Source organism: Ixodes scapularis, unplaced genomic scaffold (genome assembly GCF_016920785.2).
Source record: "Ixodes scapularis isolate PalLabHiFi unplaced genomic scaffold, ASM1692078v2 PGA_scaffold0__279_contigs__length_252992795, whole genome shotgun sequence".
Classification (NCBI taxonomy): domain Eukaryota; kingdom Metazoa; phylum Arthropoda; class Arachnida; order Ixodida; family Ixodidae; genus Ixodes; species Ixodes scapularis.
This window is the reverse complement of record NW_024609835.1, coordinates 88,493,767-88,515,492: the sequence shown is the minus strand read 5'-3', so window position 1 is coordinate 88,515,492 and position 21,726 is coordinate 88,493,767. Positions and strand designations below refer to the sequence as shown.

Below are 21,726 nucleotides of genomic sequence, written 5' to 3'. Positions count from 1 at the left end.
TGTTAGGGCCTCCGTCGTAGCAAGCCAATCTCAGTGTTTGTGAAAACTTAATCTCCTATCAGCATAAAATTTGAGTGTGAGATATGTGATGGCACGAGGAAGACATCACAGTAACTTTTGTGCAGTAGTGAGGTCGACTTTATTGAATTTCCTTAAAAGTTCATGCGCCAACGCTGGGCTCAACTTTGATAATCCTGTGAAGATGCGGCTTGCTTTTCGCCCAATGAAGTAACAAGAAGCGGACGTTTGGCAAACAAAATATGTGTAGGGCTCAAGGTGACCAAATTTCAGTTGTAGTTCACTGGTACTAGATGGGATTACTGATATTGAGCTCAAAGATGCACTCATGGGGTGAGGTGACTAAGCCACGTCTCACTACGTTTGCATATGCACGCACAATATCCGGTGTTTCGGGAACCAAGGAAAGTGCCCTGGTCTTCGTTTTCTATCGCTCGAGAATGAGTGTATTGTACATTCGCAAAAAGTCAGATAATCGAAAACGCAATCAGCGCGTTCGGTTGCGGCGTGATAGCATGAGATGAACCTGCTCACTCGAAACCGAAACTGAGTGGCCAACTAGTTCCCAGAGTGCGCTGCGTGATATTTCGCAGCAATGGGGCGCGTCGGCTTTGGAAGAAGTCTATTCTCTCGTGAATATGCAGAACTTACAGTGCCGGTTTCAACCTACAGCAATACCGGTGGCCGGCAAGTCACAGCCAACCTCAAAATCACAAAAAACACGGTCCCGTACGGAGGTAAATATCAGTACGTCATAACATGTAATTCCAGAAATACTGTACTGAAGAGTGATGCTTCATTCAACGAACCTCCAGAGCTCCTCACGCAAGTTATCCAAACAGACATTTCTGTGAATTATCCAAGCACCATGGAGAATGCTGGGAACATAGGTACAGTGCTAATCACACTTGTCTATAACGCGCGAGCGTGCGGCTTTCTCCGGGGAGCGCTAGACTGATGGCATTCGCAGAAACTAAGCTAGTCACGTGGTGCAACATGGAACGGCCCGCTTGAGGGGTGTACTGCCCACTCTAACAGCTGGCGGCCAACGCGGAAGGCTGCTTGCATGCTTTTTACAAACATCATTGCTCGAACAATAAACAAACTAAAGCATTAAGGCGTATCAACGATGTTGTCATCAAAAAACAAAAAAATATATCATAAGGCACTTTACTTTTATCGCTTGTCAAGCTGATAGGGTGGGCGGACACCCCTCAACGGGCCGTTCCACATTGCGCCACGTGAATAGCTTAGTTTCCGCAAATGGCACCAGCCTAGCGCTCCTCGGAGAAAGCCGCACGCTCGCGCGTTATAGACAAGTGTGATTAGCACTGTACATGTGCTGCACAAGCTTGCCTCATCCGTACAAAATATTGAAGCAAATGACCAAAATCAGGCATTGACAAATGCACGTGCTAAGTGTCATTTGCTTTATGTTTTTGCTTTAGAACAGTCATTGGTGCAGACACCATGTGGAGCGTGCTTCACTGCACTCGTGGCATGCTCCTTGGAGCATGGTGTAATTTGTCAAAAGGTTTATCAGGAACAGTGCAGAGGGAAGGAACCAGTCCAACAGTTCCAGAAAACACCCACCTCTCCAACATCGTAAACCCACACCTTTCCAGAGTCGTCACCCACTGCTACCTGGTGGCCGGACGGCGTCCAGATGACCCGGTTCAGAGCAGGCCCACCGTCCACAACCTCACTCACTGTCGGAAGCTGGGAAAAAAAAAAAATTTGTGAATGGTGTGCGCTCAGGAAAGACACTTTCTTTGAACGTCATAAAACTGCTCTAGCACTGTAGAGTAGGCTAACGTAAAACAGCACCGCAGGACCAACCTTTCGGCTGCTTTTTTTTGCTCACTACCCTAAACTCGAAATTGCCACGGTCAAATCATGACATCGGCACTGTCACTGGGTGAGGCAGCTAATAATTTGGAATTCATTGCATCTACACATAGGTTATTATATACTAGCAGTACTCTTATTTGATAAAACAATGGTTGTACACCATTAAATGGGGCGTAGGTATTTTGCTGTTCACAAAACTATACTTTTCTAAAATTAACGACATTGCAAAGGCTGCATCATCCTGCAAAGAGGTTGGTGTGAAGCTCAACGGACAGGTAACAAATTTCTCTAATAACTAAATGCGCAAATCTTGTACTTTTCAACACGAACAGAATTATATACAGCCCTCATAACATATGGGAATCTTGTATCAGTTGTCAATTTCTGGATAACAGGTTCCCCCAGCTTCAAAAGCACTAATTAAGGACCCTGCAACATTCATTCTATATTTCTGGGGCCGTCTTATGTCAATCGCAGATTTTCCCTTCCCCCCCGTGGGTCGAAGCAAGCAACAAGCCATCTGGTCAAGACGACGTCCGACGACACATTACCTCTGTGTCATTGTTGAGGTTCCAAAGGTCCAAGCGACCCGTGCCATCCACACAGGCAAACAGAGCTGGGTGGACAGGAGACCACCTGACGTCGTGCACATAGTCTCCATTGTCCTCAAAGGAGTAGATGGGCTTGGACTCCTGGTGGGGACGAAAGGAATGTGGCGCCAGAATTAAAGTTTTCGTCTAACTACGTCCTTTTTTCAGGGCTCGAACTAGATTGCATGCTTTACGAGTTGTAGGAAAAAGAAAGTTTTCTACAGACATATGAACAGAATCTAGAGACCATGGAGGTAGGAAGCTTCTGGAGGCAACATGACACCACCAGAGGTGAAGCCAGAAGTGTGGAGATGTTGCCTCCAGAAGCTTCCTCTACCTCCATGCTAGAGACTTGAGACCCACATCAGCAGGAGGTCACGGTCGTGGCACCGCTATGTCACGTGATGTCACGTCGCATGACAGTTGTGCTGCCGGGTTGGGCAGACTCAGGAGCGTAGCCCACACACCTTGAGGCTCCAAAGCTTGACGGTCCAGTCGAAGGAGGAGGTGAGGAACAGGTGGGAGAAGTCCACCTGGCCCTGACAGCTGTGCGAGTGGATCCCTGTCACGGGGCCCTGGTGACCCTCAAAGCCATCCATGATGCCGGCCTTGTTCCCGTGCCGGCAGGCTGCGAAGTCAGTGCACGAGAGGCTCTAGCCGTTTCTTGCTTGGTTTCGTTAACAGGGGACAAGCTCGTGTGTGCCATCGGTCTTGTCGCCGAAATGTTGTTAAAAAACAGCCGAAATAAAAGAAATGAAACTGACATTCTAAGCTAATCCCGCTAGCCGGATGCTTGCTTTGTGGCGTGTTTAAAGGATCTTCCACTACCTCTGTCCCAAGAGAAATGATGATGCTCGCGTGAAAACTAGAAAAATGGAGTGAAAAGGAGGACGGAAAGAGGGGATTGACACACTTTTTGAAGGAGCTAGAAGCTTTTCTTTTATTGGATGCAATTTTTATTATGGTCTTTATCTTGAGACGTTGAACTAAACTTCCCCAGAAGAGTTTTGTAAACTTGTCTAGGAAGTTTTGCTTTCTAAACGAAGTAAAATCTAGGCTCGCTTCAGGACAAGGTAATCGTGTTCAAGGTAATCGTGTTCAAAGTAACGACAATTTCATCCAAATATTAAAATCAATATTTTTTCCCTTACTTTTTTTAAGAGGAGAAGCAAGTTGGGGTGGCAGATACATTTGTACAAAGAAATCTTTACTGGCACAAGATAACAGAACTGAGGAAGCAAAATGAAGTATAGATAAAAAAACGTTACCGGAGGAAGGTTGACCCAGAAGAATTTAGCTCAGTTCAGCTTTTATCGATCGTTATCAGGGCACCCTCGTTTACTGCGAAAGTTCGGACAAATAACCAGGAGACGTGTAGTACCACAAACCAGACCCTAAAAATGAAAAGGCTGGAAAATCTGCATTTCAGATACTAAACCTACTTTGGTACATAGCAATGCGAATTCGAAATAAAAACATCTGTGCACACACACACACACACACACACAAAAAAAAAAATCTACAGGCTTGATTATGCTGACAAAGACCGGGGAGCACAGAACATGCCCCGCCCAAAGCACTCTCCGCGTGTCGTTGGTGCAGAACTTTTGTTTTTTTTATTTAATTTTTTTGTTATTTTTTCTCAATTTTTATGTATTTTCATTTTATTCTCATAATTTTCTTTATTTCTATTTCTTGATATATTTCATAATTTTTATTTATTTTCATTTGTTTGTTTATTATTTACTTACTTTATTTTTATCCAAACCCTGTCGCTGTAGCCGGCACTTTTGCATTCAAATATCAAAATCTTGTCCCATACATGTTAGCTGCCCCAGTTACTCGGCAGCTATAGTATCCGACTGCCACCGCACCGACCTAGGTCCGAGCTTTGCCAAGGCCCCAAACTTTATATACAGTCTTTACATAAAATCTTAAGTCTGTAAGGCTCTCAAGATGTCACTCGTTCATGCCGCTCATTTGTGAGGATTTTTTCATTGAAAACGCCGCATAAAACAAATTTTGCATTACAAAACACCTTTCCGTTTTCTGAAGAACCTAACAGCTCCTTTGTTTGGCCGATATATCCATTCCAGGTTTAAACAACTGCTGCCCATACCTGTGTATATGGCACCTTCCTCGCTGCCCACGATGAAGTTGTTGTAGTCGCCCGTGGGAAAAGAGAGCGACGTCACTGCTATGGCACGCGACTGCTTCTGCTGCGTTAACTCCATGCTGTCCTAGAAAAGTGTAAAGCCAAAATGCCCGGCACTCGTACAACGACTTAGGCTCACTCTGGCGCTTGTATGAGTAGAAAAGACGTAGCATGGATACGACACTATGTTTTTTAGAATAGACCAGTCGAGTTCAGCAAGTGCAACGAATACATACAATAACACATTGACTGGAAGCCACTATTCATGGGTTGGAATCTTTAAGCGAGTCCTTCTGTAGTTACTGATATTCAGGAATAATTTTTATGTACCTGGGAGTGTACAGAGTGGAGTGTGGACACCCTTGACGGTGCCAAGGCACCGCTCCTATGGCAGGAGCTCGTATTTTCTTCTTCGGAAGAGTATGTGAATACGGTTCTTAAATGAGCTGCAACTCCGCGCATTACCTAATCTTTTTTTTTTTTTTTTTTTTTTTCAATTTTTTCGCCATGGGTTTTTGCATACAACAAATAAAATGGAACAAAAAGCGTGCACAAAAGTAGCCAAACCAAGCAGACGATTGCTTCCTCAACAGGCTCACGCAACGAAGCACCTTGCATCCTCGAAACGGAGCGACAGTGGCAGTCTCTGAAAGATGGTATGTCGCTTGCAGATGTCGATTCTGCGGCCCGCACCTATTGGCGCCCGCCATGCCAATACCAAAGTCCGACTCGACTCATCAAAGCTACGCACGAGGCACGAGGCAGACGGAGTCCCCTCAGCGAACCGTGGAAAATTTCCCTTAAACCTAGCTCCGAGGGACAAAAGAAAATGTGACCTAAACGTGCGTAAAATAAGAGATTCAGTATTTAAAAAATATTTATCATAATTTTAGATTAAACTTGTCGCTTGGAGCTAGGTCTTCGCCCTAATGTGTCAATGAAGTTCCCCTGGTAACAGCCTCACCTGGGGTGCAGAGAGCATGTCCAAGCTCCAGGAACAGAACTTGCCATCCGTGGAAATGCTCACCAGGTTGTGGGCATTTTGGGTGCCCACCACTTGCACGCAGTACACGGGGTGCTGCAACACGCATTTAACCTTCCTTATGACGCAGGTATGTCCCATCATGGTCACTATCAACTGCTCTGTCAGACAGCGGGTTATCCTGGGTGTATATCTCGTAATCCCACCTCAAGCAACATCATTTTTCCTCGTTTTATCAAGACTGAGCAATTGAGCAATATCCCCTCCCCCCACCCCCCCCCCCCCCCCCTCCCAAGAGAAGCTTTTTCCAATTCCATTTAACTTTAATTTAAGAAAAAATGAAGAGTTTTAAGTTAAATGCCAGTGTTGTATCAACTAAATTGTAGAAAGAAATCTCTTCCTTGAGGGCTAAGCAAACGACAGATATGCAAGTCGCAAATCATTTTAATGTGCCATTGCTTCAGTGGACTACAAATTAGTTCTTTGACCTTGGGTGTCGTAATGGACCGAGGCTTTGTCATTTTGCAAAACATTCCTCACCACCTGATGATGATGCATTTTTCGCAAAATGACAAAGCCTCGGTACACAGAAAAGTAACCATTTTTGTTCAAGACTCCTCTTCAGATATAAGAGTATCCTACAAAATTTAAAACTCATTTACCACCTAGATGCATCTTTATAAAAATCTTATTATAAAACACTCTGAAGCAAAAGCCCGCCATGACAGACGACCAACAGGTTGCGAATATGCATTCACGCGACCCAAGCGGAAACAAGAGACACTCCTATCTTCAATACAAATGACTGGTGCTTTGTGGCAACGAGGCCATCTTGGGGCACCCACCGTGTGTGCGGCTGCGGACAGGGGACTCCTCTGCACGGGCGTCCTTCGGTTGTTCCTGTTGTCCCAGAGCGCAATTTGGCCAGAGTAGGTGCCCCCGATTATCAGGTTGGGGTGGAACTTGGCAAAGCAGGCAGACACCACCGACGACTGAAACAGCACCAGAAGAGTTTTCAAGAGATATGGTAAACTGGGAAACTAGGTCAGGGTGCTTAGCAAATGATCATTTTGAAATTCCCCGACTTTTCCAGGTTTCCCCTGACAACTCCAGGTGAAATTCCCTGACCACTGTACAGGCGGTTAAATATATAAGACCATTACAACACAAGGCATTGAGCACCGTGAGGATAATTTTGCACGGGCATAATCCAACTTGAATATTCCAAAATATTTGGGTTCGTCCAGTTCAGACTAAACGAGCATTTTCTTGCCGCCGACATCGTCAGTGAAGAGGCCACTTCCGGAAACACAATGAAAACATGACGCTCAACCATGCACGTCAATAACCGAATGGTAGCATGGCCGCCAGATGCACACTTTCGGATACTTTTGGATTGGATTGAGGTCTGCGGCTTTTCGATTTGTTACTAAATCTAGTAGCTCTAACTGGATCTAGCCTAGTGTCGTGCCCTCAATCCAATCCAAGGCTTGGACTGGATTTGTCGGCTGTTCCCTTTGCATTGGGTAGCACACACTACATTGGGTGAGCAGAGCCCGTGCTCCACTCTAAGCATAATTTATTGCCTATTTTTCTGCCCCCTAGTCCTCAAATCTTTGCTCAGGGCACTCAATGGCATTTACGGCTCATTTTCCCTGACTGGGCTCGCTTTTTGACAATATTTCTGACAATTCCCTGATTTTTCCTGGTAATTAATATTTCCCTGAAAATTTCCGGTCTTCACGGTTTTCCCGGTCGCTAGACACCCTGTAGGTATGTGTGCCAACAGCAGGACTGAGCCAAAAGAAGCACTAAAGAAATATTTTTTCTGCCTTCTATTTTTTTTTTTTTATATATACAACTCTATAGAAAAATATTACTAATGTTCTCTTTTGCAGCCCACTCTGTAAACCATGAGATCATTTTTTTTTTTTTCATAGCTTATAATTTTTGATTATATTAAGAGTGAAAAAAAGAAAGGTTAGACCTACCCGAAACACAAGGTTTTCGGGCAAGTCTAGTCGAATTATCAGGCGCCAGAGAAAACTAGTATTGGACGTTAGGTTTTCATTTCAAACTCGTCATCGCACGTGTTTCACCGACTGGAAGGCACAATTAACTAACCCGACATTTCCAAGCGCATTGACCATCCCATTAAAGGGAAGCTGAAGCGGTTTTGTATTTGAGGAAACACACCTAAATCATCTTCATTTCACCTCCAGGAACTCGAAAATCGAAATTATTTTGTAATTGGGTGCTATTAGGCTGCAGAAAATCCTTTCAAAGTACCGCTGAAGGCCCTCCTCCTTGAAGCGTGACGTCACAAAAGGAGTTTTCAGAATCTCTGCTCTCGCACATCTTCAGCACGTATCAAAGCTATGCACACGCACTCAGCTATTTTTAAAAAGGGCAGAAAAAGACGCCACAACTGGGGCAAGTGCGGGGAATATACCTGGCAAGTTTGCAATTGCTCGCGAGGCCCTTGAGTGACATGCACTTGGCGGCCGAAAGATTTTCTTATGACGCCACAACTGGTCGGAGGTTCTTCTAGTTGTCTCCCGTTTAATTACATCTTTGGGGAAAACAAACGTGATATTCAGATTCACGGGATAAAACTACGCTAGAATTAACCTCCATCTAATTTTTTCAAAGGAGAGTTTCAGCTTCCTTTTAAAGGGATACTGAACTCAATCTTACAATACACCACTCACGTTCAGAAATAAGTGAACCCTTTCAAACGCCGCTCATCATTTATCGTAGAAAATATTTTCTTCACAAACTTCATTCGTGAAGAAAAGTTTTAACCAATTTTCTTCACAAACTTTGGTTGCCAGACATAGAACATAGAATTCTGCTAAATTGTTAAAATGACTTGACATACAATATATCATTGAAAAAAGCAAGTCTTCTAAATCTTCTAGATGTACACTCTTGTGTACATAAAATCTGAAAGGGTTAACCATGATTGGCTCTACCTGCTAATGACAATCGCACCTTGTATTCTGATCAGATGTCTATATTTTGCGTTCCAAAGGACCGACTCTAGCGAGCGCTCGAAGATCAGCGATCGGAGAGCGCGATGCATCTTGGGCGACGCTACGCCAACTGGCCCAGCATGGGCAACGCTCCTTGGGGGCTGGCGTGGTTTTGAGCTCCGCCACTTGGTGTCGCTGGTGCGTTACAACCCAGCCATTTTAGTTGCCCCTCCCTGCTCCACAAGGGATTTAAATAAGCCGGAAAAGAAAAAATATCCGGTTCGACGGGGCTTGTGCGCACGCAGCTCGCCGCCGTACTTCTACGGAGCGGCGCTGCATTTAACTTCAGGAAATGGAATAAACCGACACAACGACATTCGGTTCATTCCATTTAAATAATGTCTCAGTGTCTTTTCAAGCAAAATATTGGCGTCTCTGGTGTGGCCAGAACGTTGTTGACATTTAGGCAATAATATAGGTGCTAGAATTTTATTGCAGCATCCCTTTAAAGTTCAGCCTCCCTTCTCCAGGACTAACAAATTTCAAAACTCTCTGCTTTCCCTTGCCATTGCCAACTGGAACTCGCTGCTCATGCACCTTGTCCATAAAACTGATAAAAAAATTAACATTTGTGACATTTAAATTACTTTTGTAAAGTGTGAGTCTTTTTTAAAAGGAGCTGTGCAACGATTTTGACGCTGAAAGAATTGGCATCTTCTATTTTTGAAATTGTTCACCTTGTCACAAAGGACAGAAAAAGAATATTCCCCGACCTGCAGCCGCGAGCGGCGGCCGTGAGAAACACGCGGCATTGCGTCAATGGGGGGGTCTTGTAGAAAGATGGCAAATTGTGCAAATACCTGCTCGATAAAAGGTAAGTTTTCTACAAATCTTGTCGTTCCAACATAAATATAAATGCGTCGAAAACCTGGTATCATTGACAAAATTTTTATTATACGGAGTTTTAGTGGCACCGTCTATCCTAGGTACACAAAACCGTCAGCTCTATCTGCTACCGCGAACAGCCGCCAGAAGCCAGAGGCGGAGGGGGACAGGGCCAGACGGGTATGATCGGACCCGAATGAGACTTTCCACCTTTTACCATATTGTTCATGCTGCGCCCGCCAGCAGGTGGTCTCACGGTCGTGAGAGGATGAGCTCTCTCTGCTCATGGATGGCTCTATAGAGAGACCTTCACTGGAACCCCGCGCCAACCCCATTGACGTCACAGCGCACGTGACTCGGAAGATGGTGAAGGAGTTGACAGGTGCCGAAAACCTCAATCTTTGTTAATTTTTAAAATAAAAACTATGACATGCAGGCAAAAGCGGTTTTTCCTTCTCTACTTCAGAAAGGTTGAGACACCAACTCCCAAATTATTTAAGCAAAGCACAGAAACTGTTGCACAGATCCTTCAAATAAATTTTTGCTTTCCTGAAAAAAGCAAAAATAAACAGTTGACAATCTAAAACCCAGTTCCCAAAAAATAAATGTTTTTGTTTTAGTATTAGTTTAAGCCAACAATGCACAACCCTAGCAGAGACAACCGCTGCATCATGAATTGAATGCCAAGAACAGTCAAGAAAGCTTACCTGACAATGGAAGATGTATTCTGGTGTAGATTTCTTAAATTTCATGTTCCAAACCAGGCACACACCATCCGGATCATTAGGAGAGTCGTCATTATTTCCGTACGAAGCCACCAGGAGCTCTGGAAACTGTTTGCAGAGTGTGGCTTGTCATCGATGTACTTCCATTCTAGAGACCCGGACAAGAGCCAGAGACAAACTCTAACCTGTGAAGACCAGTCGAAGCTCGTGACCATCCTGTTTTTGGACCATCGGTCATCGAAGAACACCCTGTTGAGTGAAAGCTTGATCCCACTCTTGTCGTCACTGAAAGGAGCAAAAGAAAGATCCACTCCTTTGGTTGCGAGTTTTTACTGAGAGACAACACTGCTGAACATTCACATTCCAGGTGGTAGAGCTGGCATCCATCAAATACAGATGACTATTCCTTCCAAGGAAGACCAAATATACTTCACTCTAGTTGCAAGACCCTCCCTTGAGCTCACTATGTATATACAAAATTCATTTGCAAATCTGAACCCCGCTCCTGCAAGACTCGAGACATCTCCTCGTAATTGTGCTTTTGCTCATCACAAAAAGCACCTTTTCCAAGACAGGTGTGGGAGAGACCCGTTTCACAATACACAATCACTAGCTAACTTGAAAGTGTACATGCTTTGTACAAATGCTGAAAAGACAAACTTCGAATGTCTGTCCTTTCTAATCCTAAAGCTGAACCAAATGAAAACCGCGAAATTGAATATCTTTGCAAAGTCCTGTTTTTGTGCAGTGTACAACTGCACAACAGAAAAGAGGACTCAATAAAGTGACAGCTGCCTTCCCTCCTCTCCCCCCAGAAATAAAACGGACCTGTCTTGGTCTTCTGTGTTGCCCGTGTAGTCCACACAAATGTCTGAGCTTTCGCAGAGGGCCCTTTCCACGATCCTCGAAGACCGATCCATGAACGTGCGGAAATCTTCGTTTAGCAAGATTTGCTGCCTCTCTTCTTCACTGAGTTCCCTGGGAGCTGGAAGAAACATTGCTGGGTTTATGGGCAGACCAACTTGGCATCGAGCCACACAGGAAATAGGTGCATGATTTTGTCTAATAACCAGACACAGGTGCCTCCAAGTTCAGCACATGCAGCGAGATGAGTACACGGGTATCTACATGCATCCCGAAAACTAGAGTTTGTACATAAGAACATTCTCACTGAGATCTGGACAAATCATTCGCATCATAACGAAATTGCACAATGAATGTCGAAATTATGAACAGGTTAATTTAATGTGGCCCAAAAACCCACTTTACTCCAATTGTCGAGTTTGGTCCGGGCTTTCTTCGAGCTCTGTTAGGCTCATATCCAGGATGCGCCAAGATCTCCTTGGACTGAACGGGGACCATTCTAAAACTTTACAGTTTCGCTACAAGTTTGAATCGAGATTCCTTTCCTATTGTGCCGAAACCATGCCGAAACCGAAACATTTCATGCCGAGCCAATTCTGCGCAATCTGAGGACCGGCTACGGTGCCTGAAAAGAGTCTTCGTATGGTGTGTTTACCGTCCTATCCCGCCCATGCGCCGGAAGGGGTCCCAAAATGGCAACAAATTGCATCAGAGGAGCTAGGGTGTCACCTTTGGGCTCCTTGGCCTCCTGCGCTCCGGGTGTCCTGGCGGGGTCCGGCCCCTCCCCAGGGGTCTGTGCGGGCTTGACCATCTCGACGTGGGGCAGTCCGGCCACCTTGTGCGGAAAGAGCATCGCCTGGGCCGCCTTGGCATCCGGGTGCGCCCCGCCAGGGGCCCCTTCCCCGTCCTCTTCCGCTAGGACGTCGCCAAAAGCCAGCACTGCCCCGTGAATCAGTAAGGCTCACGCCCCGTCCACCACACAAAGCATGAAGGGCACACCAGCCACATTCACGGCGGGCCCACCCCACTCCCGGAAAAGGGAGACGGCATTAAGCCAAGCCACAACCTTCAACGGGCGCTTTTTGTACAGCCCTTCACCCTTTTTTGAGTACCTGCCTGTTCCAAAAAACAATTCGTTCCATACTCTTTTATAGAATATGAAGCCTAGGTCCCATTCCTTGAACTCTACAAGTAGAGGGATAACAAAAAGTTGTGGGAATTGCAGTCGCAAAAAAGGCCAGATTGGGTGTTGCTGTCCCTGTCCCAGAAAGGGGGGAGGGTACAATATTTTGCTCAAGTACACACTTTTTGATATACTATTGCTTGAAAACAAGCCTCAGGAATGACTTGATTGCTTTGGCCACCGACTAGTAACCAGAGTTGGTTGAGGCGAGACACATTTTAAAAGGGCGGGTAATGGGGCCCCGTATATCTGGCCTAAAGCTCCACTCAGTGCACACTGGTGCATCAGGTGCAGCCGAGACATTTTCAACCTTAGTCCTCTTAGGAACGAGCCCAGCTGTGCAGCCTTCACAATTCGGCGAATGGGGTGAGCCCTTATCATTTTTACAAGAAAAGCACACGCGAGAAAAATCTATCAAATCTCACTGCACAGAGTAGTAAAAAAAATAAAGGTTGGTGGGAATACATAGGCACATTTGGCATTTTTTTACAATCCCTTGCGTTGGCGTTGTTGGAGGGGCAACTAAAGTGCTCTACCCAACTTCACCACACTCAAACAGTGCAATGCAAAATGCAGCAAGCTCACTTTATGCTCATAGGGATCATCCACTGCAAACCAAAAGTTGTGGAGTGAAGGTCCAGACCAAGTAAAATATAAACTTTTTCATTGAGCATTCGAAACAAATAGCTGCACCTTAAAGGGACACCGACAGGGTATTTATGCTCGCCGAGGTTTTTTAGTTGTACATGACATATGAAAGCCCAACTTCCTAGAACGCAATTTGCAGCTCGAAATTCGGTTTCTTTCCGCCCGAAAACTGCCGATCAAGAACAGGCAGGTTCGAGTCTCACTCACTTTCTTTTCCGTGGTCATGGGCCGTTTTCTAAGGTTTTGACGCGACCACAAAATTTAAAGTCGTTGGTCACTGAAGGCACACACTCAATATTAAAAATTAAAAAAATATGGAACCCATTTTTTGTGGCTTCTAAAAAGCTGCAGATACGTTGCTTAAAAAAAAAAGTTCCACAGAGAACCGGAAGCATTTTGTGCGCGCGTCGTTTCGCGTATGGTAGGACTCGCGGGGACGGCAATGGCAGCGGACGACGGGCGTGGGACCTCTATTTCAGAACTGTCGCTCGCAGTACCGGCGAATTCAGTCTGCCTTTAAAAGAGAAATTCGGGACTGATCAAACGAATTGGTACTCATCCCGTACGACACACCCGACCACCAAGCCGATTTGCACGAAGACGTCGCCGAGCCGTCGCTCCCCTCTCGTGGCTGAAGACATCGCTCGCGCAAACGTCAAGCACGAAGTGTGCACTTCGAGTTGAATATGCACGTGTACGATTTCTTTACTAGGTGCGAATGTCGCCAATGCATAGTGCTCCCCAACTTCGACCCAAGAGTGCTTTTGCTGGAGGAAAATTGGCAGCAAACATTCCAACTTAGTTTACCGGCTGCATTATTACTGAGGAGGGAGTTCCCCTAGTAGCTCAGTGGAAAGACGTCCACTTCACACGCGGCAGGACCGGGTTCAATCCCCAGTGAAAGCATACTTTTTTTTTTTCCTTTTTCAAACATTTTGCAATGTTTACATTTCGTTTTTTTACAAGTGTCACTGAAGAAACAAACAAAAAAAAATAACAAACAAATGTTGTGGACGAAACGTCGCTGAACTAAATGGTATGGGATTTCCTTTTTGACACCTGCGAACTGAATCACTTTCCACAAAATACAAGGAGCATATAAATCGGGTAGCGTCCGCTTTCCGAGGTGCCCATAAATGTTCTACAGGAATTGCGGCCAGCCATTGGTCCCGATCCTGTTGATCTTTCGGAAACTCTGTCGCACAATGCCACTTTTTTTCGGACGCAGGACATGTGAGCCAGCTCTTCACGCAACATCTTGGGTGTAATCTTTTCGGAGCCAATCACGGAAATTCACCACGGGCACTCACTATACTCATCTCCAACTCCTCGATGCACAAAACAACTCATCTTGAAGTACAGAACAGCGAGCGGAACAAACATAACTGCAAAAGAATCGCACAGCAAACAGTTCCTGCTACGCCGTCACGCACGTCGTCTGCTACGCAGAGGAAAAAAAAAAGCGCACGGTCGGGTGTAGTTACGTGATTTCCACCATTCCCTCTCTCCTCTCCACTTCTCCGACCTTCGTGCGCCGGTTTCAGTTTCCAGCAGTTGCGTCTTTTAGCTTTATTAAAAATATACGCTACTCTTTTGCAAAATATTAATTGGGTAGTCCTCCGACACCATAAAAAAGCACCTGGCAAAAAAGGAAAAAAAAAAAACTTTTGGGGGGTATCAGTGTCCCTTTAAGGCAACTACCCAAAAGGGTTGACTTTGAACCTTTGGCTCAATTTGAATGAAATTTACAATATATACTGGCAGTAGCAAGGAAGAATGCAGTGCAAAGTTTCATCTGTCTACATGAAATGTAAAAGAAATTATAGTTGTTTTTATCAGGAACACACTGACTTTGTTTAGGAAAACTATCGTCAGAAAACTAACGCAATATCCAAAGTTTTTCTTCACTAGATCTGCAGCAGGATGCCTGAAAGAGCATCTGTGAAAACAGAATTTCCTAAAATTTATTTTATGCTAACATCACAGTGAAAAATCAAATAACTTTTTGCCTTTTATGTCGTTAACAAAATCTTAACTTTTTTTATAAAAGACATTGAGAAAGTCAAAAAGCAATTCCACAGTTGCATTGCCCATAAAATTTCAGTTGGGAAAAACAATGAGCAAGTCTTTCCTTTTGTCCCATTAACAAACGACGGTTCTTCTCAAGTGAAATTTATGCCAAAAAGTGGAACAAAGAAAAATGTGTTCAAAGTGCTCTAACCTCTGCCTTTTCTTTAGCATTGGTGGACCAAAAATAATTCATAAAACATTAACTACGCAGTGTAAACTAATGAAACTTTCTGGGAATACTCTTTAGATGGTGGATATAAATATGCCTTTTTCAAAACTCTAATTTTTTTGCAGAAATTGTTTTTTCTGGGTAGCATCCCCCCTTAAACATAAACATTACTAAACTCTGTAATTCTCACTAAAACCAATGTCATAAATGTTGTTCACAGCCTGTCCGCATGTATGTCACATACAACTTGGAACAATTTTAAGCACCAAACTCTGCCTTCTATTTTTCCCTGATATGGTATGAGACCACAGTTTGTCACCATTTTTATAAAAAAAAGTACCTACCATAAAATCCCGTAAAGGCGCCCTCCCCTAAGAGATTACCCCTCCGGTTTTTCTGGCCAAACATCTGAAGGCTAAAAATCCCCAAACATCACCCACCCGATCTCCATTGGTCATCATGCGGCATCGGACCCGAATAACATCAACCATGCGTGCGATATCCATTACCATGAGCTTGTAGAGAGTTTGTAGAGGATTTCTGCATTATCGCACCATGAAACGCAAATCTGCTGTGTCCGTGATCTGCGGCATCGGTTACCGTAACATGAGAGTTCGTAGTGAGTTCCCGGGTATTTATTCCACCATGAAACACGAATCTGCTGTGTGCACGATCTACGGTATCAGTTCACCGTGCAATGTTAATCTGTGTGTCTGCGATCTGCGATATCAATTCCTATGTCAGCGGGTGCCCAATGTTTATCTGTCTTTTTTATCAACTTTTGCTGTCTCATTCCCAACGATCAATCCCACAATATTTTTTTGCTATTTATCTCTTCAAAATAGATGGGCATCCTTACGGGATTTTACAGTATGCTTTAATCAAAATGATCTATATGCCATTAAAATTCAGATGTATTAAAAAGAATCAGAATTCAAATGGGTAAAGTATTCTGGCAAGTTTTTCTAAACAACTTTATGGCTTTCCCAAAGCTATAGTTATGGTAAACAATGCAGTTCAAAGATGACAGCTGTGAGCATGAAATGAGCAAGCATTGCGAGTTGGGTTGCCTTGTTTCATATGCAGAGAAATGCTCTAGGGTGCCGACTCTTCCCAGGATGCAACAGCCCACAAGAGAGGTGAATTTCAGAATTACATCAGTGAGCAGAAGTCTAGGCCTGACACAATTCAGCAAACATCAAGTGGAGGAACGATCCAGCTTATTAAAAGTGTCGAAAATTAAGAATTCAAGTCGTTCATTGAAAAGCAATATTAGAAACTGCTTTCTTTATTCGTACAGAAGAATTGCTTCTTTGGGGGAAGGAAGACACATACTACAAAAATACAATGCACCATGCTCGTGCATTAAAACTGACAATCAGCATCAACATATTTTATGAGTGAAAATGATGCATCATGAGAAGAGTCCACTGCATATTCAACTCTCACTATACCTGCTCCAACCACAAGTTTCCATTTTGACATAACTAAAAAAAAAAGGCCTAAGAAGACCTCCAAACCCAGCACAATATCATCAACTCACGAGTAACAACTAAGAAATTAAAAAATTAATTCTTTTTTTTTTAGTATCATATACGCAAAATTTTTAGCAGAAAGGCAAACGACTAACAAAGCTTTACCACAAAAATATTTATCACAGTTGTTCTGATATTACAGCAAGGCAGAAAAAAACCTCGAGCTATCCCGTGCTATGCTGAGGTAAGACCTGATACCAGGCAAGGTTTGAAAGTCTCAATGGTTTCGTACAATAAAGCACGATCCACTAACTGACAGTATCAAAGAATAAAGGCAGCAACTGTGTGAGAGCTCATAAGAAAGCGTGTGTTCAACATACAAGTGCTAGAAAGCAGTGTTCAACTTGTTACGGCAGTGCTGATTCACAAAAGATGCAACCGCTGAAAGCACAACTAGTACATAGTATTTGCAGTGGGTCAGTCCTGGCTGCTCCATGCAAGCAATTGCCAGACCCAACCTTATTTCAAAATATGGTTAGCCTCAAAACTTTGTTTTTCAATACTCTGGAACAAACAATTAAAAAGTGCTGCGTTACTACAGTCGAGCCCGGTTATATCACACCCCGGTATTTCGAATTATTGTTTATATCGAACAGTTCAAACATACCCCTTCAAAATCCCATGTAATAGTATAGGAGCATTGTTTTTCTGTATCGAACTCCCATGGGGGGAAACTCAATACAGCGAACATAGCTAACGAAGCACAGCAGCCCTTGCTTCTCCCGCGGTCGGATTATGCCGGCAGCGAGCAAATAGCTCATAGCTCGCGTTGGTAGCAGGGCTGGCAGACTGCCAAGCCAGCATACGCGCCAGGGGATACGCAGCGCAGTGAAAGGAGCAGCTGTAAAAAGAGGACAACCGTAAAAAAAAAAAAGGCTCGAGGTACACCTAAGCACTTCTTATGAGTTGTGAATGCGAAAGCATGCAAGCCGCTCTTCCGCTCCCTTATTTCGTCTGCTACATACTTTTCGTCGCCGGTCAGCACGCGCAAGCGGTGCGCTGACCTTGGACGCTTCGCGTTAACAGTGCGCTAATGGACACACAGCGCCATGGGGTGAACAGTTGTTGAAACTGACGCGCAGCGGCCAATGGGGGCCTCGTCGACGCATGCCAACCAATGGGATTGAAGCCGAAAATTCATCAGCTTTACTCCGCTCCTTTGGGAACAAAGAATTTAGGTGCCGTTGGCTAGCTTTTCGTGTGGTTTCATAGCTGGGCGCTGGCTTCACTTGGAGAAAGGATTTAAGGTGCCGTTCAGCGTGCTTTCAAAGCTGATGATATCGGCTCGCTCCATAAAACAATTAATGCTTTGCCAGTTTTCTTCTTTTTTTTGCTGCCTTAATTTAGTGAGTTTTTTTTTTTTTTTTTTATTTTTTTGTCGCTTGCTTAATTTTATTCTAGATTTTTTTTTTATGAGGCTGGCTTTTTTTTTTTTAAATTAATTTCGTGTTTTGTCGTTGGTGCAATGTGGAGGTCGTGGCCAGGCACGCCGGTAAACAATTACAAACACCGTTTGCGATCTTCACCAACTAAGCTCTACTGTATTTAGCGGCTCTTAGAGGCTCTTTTTGGTAAGGTCCCGTTTGTTGCAGCCTTCGGTAGTGGCAGAGACAAGCGGAAATTTCATCTGGAGGTTCAGTTAACATATTTTTTATATCAAATTATGAATATAATTATTTTACGATCCCCTTTGAATTTGATTTATCCAGGCTCGACTGTAGTTGGCATTATATAGTACTCGCACTTGTACAACTAGTGCCTTTGAAACGAAGACGACCATGAAATGATTTTCAGGTGCAGATTTTCATTGGAGAGGCTGCACTACGACAACTCTTTGTAACTCCTTTCGTTATTGTAAAAGTTACTAGACTGTACCTCACCTCAAGGTGTAGCAAAGGGAAGACTACAAGCGAGAGCTCCTTGCTCAAGAATGCACCTCGGCCGCACAAACTCTCGCGCAGTGGGAACAACTGTTGCAGACAAGAGCTCGGGCTTCTAACCTTATTGCAATACACATCGAGGTAAAATGGAGTTGAGAAAAACAACTTCCAATGGGCTTTACAAAGGTTGGTGTTCCACACAGACCAAAGAGTTCAAAACATTTACATTTCATTGCGAAAACTTAAACATTTTTGAGAACAGTATGTATTTATCACGGCCTTGACCACAAGTTGCCTAACAGGTGCAACTTATAAGACAAGGGTTCTCAAACATGACTTTGAGGAACTTTTAACTGCCTTGAATAGCAGCTGAGGAACGGCGGCCATCTAAACCGTCCTTGCATCATTCTCGCCACCAACCCGGCTTGCCCGTCTGCTCACACTGCGGAAGGTTCCCCAACAACCAACATATATTTACTGGTCATTCTCCCCCCCTCCCCCCCAATGAAACCCTTCGACATATCAAAAAGACCCGAGAGCACCTCAACCTAAAAGGCTAGTCTTGCTAGCCAAGAGTACCCGAACAAGGGACAACTCTTCAATAAAAACATTTATTCTCTCTCTCGCCCCACAGTAACATATGAGCACCTGAAGTATTGCATGCACTATGTATTCCTTGTCTGGAGTGTCAATACAACTTTTACCGCAGAAATATGGCTCCTCCCTTCTACAGAGAGTAGATAAAAAAAGATATACTCAATTCTGTTTTAGTTGTGATACAAAATCTTGAATGTAGAATCCAAAAGCAAACACAATCTCTTGTAACTGGGCTCATTTGATTAACCTGCACCAGCCTGCAACGGAGTAGAAAAGAGGAAGTATACTCCCATATCTGTTTTAAGATACGCTGCATTCGTAAATCTAATACAGCAGTGAGCACAAAGTGTAGGTAAATCAAACAAGCCTACTGCAGAATACAGGTTTCATACTGAGGGCTACCTAGCCAAAGTCGAAAAAATCATTTCATGGTCCCCTTAGCCACAGGCAAAAATTGTATTTGACATGTGCACAAAGCAGAAGCTGCTGCGTAGCTCTCACAATGCCGCAGGCTGAATGAATGAAAATGGATTCAACATATACTCTTACCATCGTCCACTGCAGAATTCCATAAGCCACATGAAGGAAAGAGGAAGGGCGTTTAAGAGAGAAAAACTAGATGAAAACACACGACACTGATTCATGGTGCTGCAACGTCCGTGCCGAAAGCATCAAGCAGAGGGAGCAACCAAGACTGCCCCCATATACGGGCCAGCTCACACATAAAAACTGAAGGAACCAAATAAAACAATAAACAATGGAACAAGCAGTCGCGACAGAAACTGATAAAAAAGAAGCGCACTTAGGGCAGCAGCACAAACTTAAACAGTGCCAAGCACCATATGGGGAAAAACGAAACGCTTGTACATGCAGTGGTGGCGGAGACAACGCGGCACAATTAACGCAACCTTCCAGGGAATAACCATCCTTTCAACAAGAGTGTATCTAGTGTGTATGTACATGGGACTTCAAATAAAAACGGAGATGTAACAGCCTTTTTAAAAAATTAGCAGTAGGGGCCAGCTATTTAGTTAGCAGGCAGGGTGGCAGAGCCTCCCCTTTCGCCGGTAGGCCTACACGAGAAGGGCATGCGGCACCAAAGCAGACGGGACACACGGTCACAAAAACACCCGGTGAGACGGGGCAAATGCATCAGCCAAGAGTAACCGACAGGAACCGAGGAAGCAGAGGTGTTAAATGTAATTAGAAACAAAAAGAAAAAGGCGGTCACATGTAAGGGGAAAAAATTAAGACAATTAATAAATAAATAAGTATAAAAGGAGGGTAGGGTGTTCAGCGTGCTGAGCAGACCTACCTTGAAACTCGTCATCCCACTCTATAGCGGTAGGAAAAACAAAGTGACCGTCGTCTTTTGAGTTTCGGGAAAGGAACAAATACAAGAAGACATGTGAAGACCTTGGAAATTGGTTCTCTCGCTCTGTCTCCAGACACAACAATTTGCTCACACACAACATCTGCGGGCCAAAAAGAAAGACTCAATGGGATGCCCCCCCCTTAATGCGGGGACACAATTGCACACACAAAGGAAGGAAAGGGGGGGGCACTAGACATCGCAAGCCCCGCTCCCCCCTACACTCCACGCCTACCGCTTAGTTGGCCAGCTCGCATTCCTTAACCCTGAGCACGCCTGACTCGCCGTGTGTGCACCTTTTCTGCCGCAAAAAGAGCAGGCACCACGTTTAGAACAAGCTTCACTGAAAGAGTTGGCAAGATGATTTTGTCAACATTTCGACGGCAGTTACAGGACTTAACAAGGATGGAAGGAAATGTCGTCCTTGACGTTACGTCGTGACCCTACGTGAGAACCAAACATAAAAAGGAGAGCTAAAGAAATGCAGAGAAACGCAGCAGCCAGCCGCAAGTTTGGATGACAAGCAAAGGGTTGCGATGAGTTGTCAATGGCATAGGTGGGAAGAGAAACGAAGGGGATGCCGACAGAGAGAAAGGGAAAGAAGCAAAAAATGAGGCTAACTACAAGGAATGACGTGAAAATGAATTAGGTGGTTTCACAGCATGCCACACAGCACAGCAGTGCAGACAAGAAGTTTGTCAACGTACCTTCATCCCAATGAATCACTTAGGGAACAAGAGGCATACTGAATTTGAAAAAACAGGCCCATGAAAACAATGCAACACCTTACGCAATTACTTTTATTTTAAAACAAATTTTAAAAAAAATGTCAAGAGTCTCAGATATTGCCGATGAAACTGCAGTGGATGTTCTTTTCAATATGTCTCCGTTAGCTTTCACAGTCCTCAACCTCATTGTGTTGTAGGACTTAATTGCATTTGAGTTAATACTCCAGCATAGGATATGAAAGAACCAAACAGGAATGGACATAAGGTTTCTAGCAGGCATCTGTGTTCTCTCCTTTAATGCCTCGCAAGTAGCTTGCAGTTGTCCCCCAGCTTAATACACAACCCCTTAATCGGGCCATATCTTTGACGGGTCTTGAAGCAATGCAGTTAAACTATGTAATTAAAATAATAAGCTACTTAAAACAGTATGTTATTTCGAAGTGCAAACTTCCCAACAAGGAACATTACGAATTTTAATTTCTTGGCATAAAGTCACAAA

The 21,726-nt window shown here is 44.1% G+C and overlaps 1 protein-coding gene across 7 annotated transcripts in view; it reads right to left on the bottom strand.

Annotated features, from left to right (window-relative positions):
• Positions 1 to 21,726, bottom strand: part of LOC8034227 (cytoplasmic dynein 1 intermediate chain 2) — a 42,725-nt gene that overhangs the window by 6,157 nt on the left and 14,842 nt on the right. For 2 of the 7 annotated variants that reach the window (XM_029989422.4, XM_029989423.4), the window contains 10 exons: positions 11,775 to 11,960; positions 11,010 to 11,166; positions 10,367 to 10,466; positions 10,164 to 10,289; positions 6,442 to 6,588; positions 5,579 to 5,692; positions 4,579 to 4,699; positions 2,927 to 3,087; positions 2,421 to 2,561; positions 1,612 to 1,737 (listed from right to left, as the gene is read on the bottom strand). In XM_029989422.4, the coding sequence (XP_029845282.1) occupies positions 1,612 to 1,737; positions 2,421 to 2,561; positions 2,927 to 3,087; positions 4,579 to 4,699; positions 5,579 to 5,692; positions 6,442 to 6,588; positions 10,164 to 10,289; positions 10,367 to 10,466; positions 11,010 to 11,166; positions 11,775 to 11,960 (1,379 nt within the window). Of the gene's footprint in view, positions 1 to 1,611; positions 1,738 to 2,420; positions 2,562 to 2,926; positions 3,088 to 4,578; positions 4,700 to 5,578; positions 5,693 to 6,441; positions 6,589 to 10,163; positions 10,290 to 10,366; positions 10,467 to 11,009; positions 11,167 to 11,774; positions 11,985 to 19,676; positions 19,686 to 20,442; positions 20,497 to 21,726 lie in introns of all 7 variants that reach the window. The other 5 variants (XM_029989414.4, XM_029989415.4, XM_029989417.4 and 2 more) reach the window with 5 other exon arrangements.